This window comes from Quercus suber, unplaced genomic scaffold (genome assembly GCF_002906115.3).
Source record: "Quercus suber isolate HL8 unplaced genomic scaffold, Cork oak 2.0 scaffold_25, whole genome shotgun sequence".
Classification (NCBI taxonomy): Eukaryota; Viridiplantae; Streptophyta; class Magnoliopsida; order Fagales; family Fagaceae; genus Quercus; species Quercus suber.
Window position 1 is genome coordinate 1,310,621 of NW_027069490.1, and position 5,621 is coordinate 1,316,241.

The 5,621-nt window shown below is 30.7% G+C and overlaps 1 protein-coding gene across 1 annotated transcript; it reads right to left on the reverse strand.

Annotated features, from left to right (window-relative positions):
* Nucleotides 1-277: 277 nt before the first annotated feature.
* Nucleotides 278-2,303, reverse strand: LOC112026065 (7-deoxyloganetin glucosyltransferase). Its single transcript, XM_024058744.2, has 2 exons — nucleotides 1,741-2,303; nucleotides 278-1,402 (listed from the first exon to the last, which is right to left on the reverse strand). The coding sequence occupies exons 1-2, from the start codon at nucleotides 2,255-2,257 to the stop codon at nucleotides 468-470; spliced, it is 1,452 nt and encodes a 483-aa protein (XP_023914512.2). The 5' UTR covers nucleotides 2,258-2,303; the 3' UTR covers nucleotides 278-467.
* Between the last annotated feature and the right edge of the window lie 3,318 nt (nucleotides 2,304-5,621).

Consider the following 5,621-nt stretch of genomic DNA (forward strand, 5'->3'; position numbering starts at 1 on the left):
ACTATTAGATTCTGTACATGCATATATTTAATATAAGATAAATTATGGAATATTAATTAGATTAAAAAAAGCTTACAAATTATTATTTTAAGTTGTTTTAAAAGACATTTTTTTTTATTTGTATTTTGTCAGCATTGAAGAAATACTAGTTTGATTTGATTTATTTTTTATTTTTTTTAATATATTTAGTTATAAAATTTATTATTTTTTTAATTCTAAAAATCTTTTGGTTCACGTTTTGCCTTCAGAAAGATTAGCACCAAAAAAACAAAAACTATGAAAGAATAAAGTGAGGGGACAAGAAAAATCGTAGGAGGATAAACCAGAAATCGGCTAGTAGTTGCAAAACATATAGATCTTAGCAAAGGAAAAAAATTAAAAGAAAGGAACTGAATAACAATAAGTTACAACAAGAAGCTTCTATAAGCATATTATAAACACCCTTTAATTAGTCTAATTAATAAATCCTAATTTGTTGAGGCTAGAAGCACTTGATTAATTATTTTGTCCAAATTCACGGAAGATGACCCAGTGGGGCCAGTGGCCTCCTCTGTCAATTTCTTCCATTCAATAGCTTTTTTCTTTAACTTTTGTCCCTTCTCTCCCGCCATCAGCTCTCTAACAAGGCTCTCTATTTCAACTCTCTTTGCATCACTCACTATCTCCATGCCTATGCCCCATTCAATGCAAGTATAACGACAGTTGGTTTGTTGCTCAGCAAAGAAAGGCCAAGAGATCATTGGCACTCCTCCACACACGCTTTCAAGTGTGGAATTCCATCCACTATGAGTTAAGAACCCACCAATAGATGGATGACTCAAAACTTCTTCTTGAGAACACCAATTTGCTAAGAGACCCCTTTCTTTAGTCTCTTCTAAGAACTCAGGAGGAAGAACAGCCAAGTCACCTCTTAAAAGATCAGGCCTTATGATCCACAAGAATGCTTGCTTGCTATTTGCTAGTCCCCAAGCAAACTCAATTAATTGGTTGCTTGTCATGATAGTGATGCTTCCAAAATTCACATAAACAACAGAGTTTGGTACTCTTTTGTCTAGCCATTCGATACACCTTTCTTCTCCTTTCCAAAGGTTTGATCCAATCAATTTATAATTGTTATCAGGGATCTGATTTACAAGAAGTTGTAGGGGACCAATGGAGCAAATAGAAGGATACATGGTTGAAAGCCCTTCTAAAACTTCATGCTCTAAAGCATCAAAAGTATTTAAGATGACAGCAGAAGCTCTTTGAGCTCTCTCGGCTTCAATCATTGGAAATTTTAGCATAACATCATCTGGGTCCGTGGTTACAATGAAGCTTGGAAGATCCCTCAAACGGATGCCTTTCATGCCTGGAATCCAATCTATGATTGTATCTAAATGTCCATTTGTCAAATAACTGTCATCTGCACATAGAAATTGCGTAATCAATATCAAAATTACGATAAAAATTCATACAAGTAAATATATTGGTACTTCAATATCCGGAAATGGGTTAATTACGTGGTTTATGTTAGATTTTATAAATCTAAAAATGTACTAACTGTCATTTTATTTAAAATTTTATAGCAAAATAGATTAATAATATATAATTTTAATGAATGAAATGGAGAGGATGATCATAATATACAATTTCCTAGGTGACCTTTTTGGGTGAATTATGGTCATCACAATTTTATAAATAGTGTCCCACTAAAATAAGGTATGTTAAGTCGAAGCTGATTTTAATTGATTGAGTCAATACCCTTGAGTGGAGTTAGACCCTTCTCAATGAGATGGCGATATTGAGCATAGCCCATGAACCCACATGCACTGGTTGTCCAGAAAAGAACATTAGGGACTCCCAGTTCAGCTGCTGCGTCTAGAGTGAAGCTCATGACACCATCAGAAACAATGCAAGTGACTGGAGGGACATGGGAAGAAGAGGTGTCATTCAGTTTCAAAAGAAGGTTTCTGAAGGGAGCTAAACAATGTTTATTTACGGAGGCACTTAAGGATGGTATGTCTTGGGTGGCATCAATATTAGACTCAGGAAGACCATCAGGAATGGTTTTGAACTGAAAGGAGGGAAGGGCATTGAGAGAGTCGGGACCTCTGGATTTTAACAGGCGCTTATGGTTGTACTCTGTGTTTACAAAGGTGATATGAAAGCCTTTGTAGTGAAGGATTTTTGCTAGCTTTAGCATGGGGCTTATGTGGCCTTGAGCTGGGTAGGGGACACAAACTGCATGAGGTTTCTCTGTTAAACTGAGGGAACCCATTACTCTCTCTCTAGGGCCTAAGCAAGAAAGCAGAATTGAAAATGAGAAAGATATATTTTTGGGCAAGAGAATTGGCTTTATTTATAGAGCCAAAAGAGATAACAATTGGTTGGAGGGGTGGAAAAGTAGGATGATAGAAAATAGTGAAATGATGGAAAAGTGGGAGGATATAAAAGATTTTAATTTCTCTCATTTTTGTTTGGTTAGGAGTGAAGGGATGAAAAAAGTGAATTTCTATAAATTTACGCATATATCCTTATTAAAAAAATGACGCCCAATTAAAATCTAAAAAGTAATAAAAAAAATCAATCACCTAAATTTACTAAAAAACAAAAATAATGTCCATAAAAAAAATCACATCTAAACAAAAAGAAAAAAAAAAAGAATACTAAACAAGCCTGCCCAATAAATGAAAAAAGAAAAAAAGAAAAAAGAAGAACAAGAAAAAAAAGGAGGTGGCAGGCAACGCTTGCCTAGTAAACCAAAAGTAAAAAGAAAAAAAGAAGCACGCAATGTAGGAAAAGAAAGAAAGAAAGAAAAAAAGTGTGAAGAAAAGCAACGTCGGTAAAGGTGCGATTGTACATGAGCATTTTCATCTAAAAATGGTGTCAAATTTATCTCTTCAGTTTTTTCTTTATTTTAAAGAGAAAACTTTTTGATGGGCCAGGAGAGAAAACACCTGGGCCCCATTATTTATTTTTCTTCTTCCTTATTCAGCCAAATACACTAAAATTTTTTTCATCTATCTTATTTCACCTTCAAACAAACACCCCCTAAAAGATTTGCTCTAACTCCTCAGCCATCGCAAAGAATGATGAATTGGCAGTCAAATAAATCATACATGCATGCCGACGTTTTTTTTTTTTTTTTAAATTTTATTTATAAAAAAAAAAAGTGAATAAAAAAAATATTTTGTATAGTAACAAATAGTAAACGTTGAATTTGAAGGGCCAAAATGGCCAAATACCACAATTTTTTGAAATTTTTAGCAAAAAATCACTGTTTCGGAAATAAATGACAATCTACCACTTTTTCTAGTACTCGAGTTTGGTGAATTCGAGTACCTTATTTTATAGTTCCACCATGACTGCTGAGCTGGAAATTGGCGATTAAAAAAATAAAGTGGTACTTGAGCTTGGTAAACTCAAGTACCATGCAACACAGTAATCGAGTATACCAGGCTCGAGTACCTTTTACAAAAAAATACAGAAATTTTTTTTTCTATAGTACGCAAGTTTACCAAACTCGAGTACTGTGTAAATTTTTGTTTTTGTTTTTTTTGCTTGAGGATAATTGACAAATAAACAAAAAGATAAAAATAAGTAGCTTTTCTATGTTTTTATTTATTTAAATAGAAGCATTGTAAGATATAGAGATTTTAATTTCGAAATATGAATTTAATTTTTACATTGATTAAAATTGTTCATTGTTTTCTCATAAAAATTGTTCACTATTTTCTGTATAAACTATTTTTACGATTTTACATAAAATTATTTTCTGTTTAGCATTATTTAAGAAATTGTTCACTCTCTTTTTTGCATAAATTATTTTCTGTTCACTATTTAAAAAATTGTTTACTATTTTCTCATAAAACACCTAGTGAAATCGTGTTTTCAAAATTTAAACGCCAAATTTGAATGCTTTTTCATGTTTGAATTTCACAATAATCGAATATATTTTTTTGCATTGATAAAATCTGTTTCTACATTTATGAAATTTTCTCTCTGCACATCATATTTACTGTATATTCAAATCTGCTTACTGCAGTCATAAAATTTGTTTTTTGCATTAATTAAATTTTTTTACTATTTTGTCGTAAAAATTGTTCACTGTTTTTTGCATTAACTATTTCTAGCATTGGCACAATTATTGCACTGAAATGGTTTTTGTGTTTTTCTAAATTTGTAACCATATGAATAATGGACAAACTCCATGAAAGAAAAATGAATGATTCGTATAAATCACCTAATGGTAAATGCCTCGAAAAATTTGAATTAGTTGAATGTAGAAATTCGAGAAAAATCAATGAATGTAGCAAATCGTGAATGTGTACATAAGATGTACAGATAGTCTAGACTTGTTGAGAAATTTGATTTCGTTGAAAGTACAAAATAATGAAAATTCAAAGGAAAAGTATGTATGTTAGATGTATAGATTGTATGAATTTGTTTAAAAATTTGAATTCATTGAATGTACAAAACTGTGAAAACTCAAGGAAAAATTGTGTACATTAGAGGTACAGATAGTACAAATATGTTGAAAAATTTGAATTCGTTGAGTGTGTAAAATCGTGAAAATTCAAATGAAAATTGAAGAGCATACCAAATTGAGTAAACCTAATGGAAAATTAATTACATTAGATGTACAGATCATCTATTTTTTTGCATTGACAAAGTGTGTTTCTACATTAATAAAATTTGCTCTCTGCACACCATCTTCACTGTTTTCTCATAAAAATTGTTCACTGTTTTTTGCATAAACTATTTCTAGCATTCTGCATAAAATTATTTTCTATTCAGCATTATTTAAAAAATTGTTCACTCTCTTCTCTGCGTAAATTATTTTCTGTTCACTATTTAAAAAAATTGTTCACTGTTTTCTTGTTAAACACCTAGTGAAATCGTGTTTTCTAAATTTAAACATCAAATCTGAATGCTTTTTCATGTTTAAATTTCACAATAATTGAATTTGTTTTTCTGCATTGATAAAATCTGTTTCTACGTTAATAAAATTTGCTCTATGCACATCATGTTTACTCTATATTCGAATCTGATTACTACATTCATAAAATCTGTTTTTTGCATTAATTAAAACTGTTCATTGTTTTCTCATAAAAATTGTTCACTGTTTTTTGCATAAACTATTTCTACGATTTTGCATGAAATTATTTTCTGTTCAGCATCATTTAAAAAATTGTTCACTCCCTTTTTTGCGTAAATTATTTTCTGTTCACTATTTAAAAAATTGTTCGCTATTTTCTCATAAAACACCTAGTGAAATTGTGTTTTCTAAATTGAAAATCCAGATCTGTATGTTTTTTCATGTTCAAATTTCACAATAATTGAATCTATTTTTCTGCATTGATAAAATCTATTTTGATACATACTTTGTCAAAATTATCCAACAATGATAGATTGTGATTGGTTGTTTATCACTTTCTAATAAACTTACTATTTTTTCTACTTCACCTACAGTTTATCAGTTAATCTTTAGATTTGCAAAAGTTGAATGTACATAATCATCAGTTGTCAGACATTAACAACAACATTTTGTATTGCACAGAACGTGTAGACATTAACAATAGCACCTAATGTTCGTAGGTAGAACTTTTTGAAAATCATCTTTACTTGAATCTGAGAAGTCT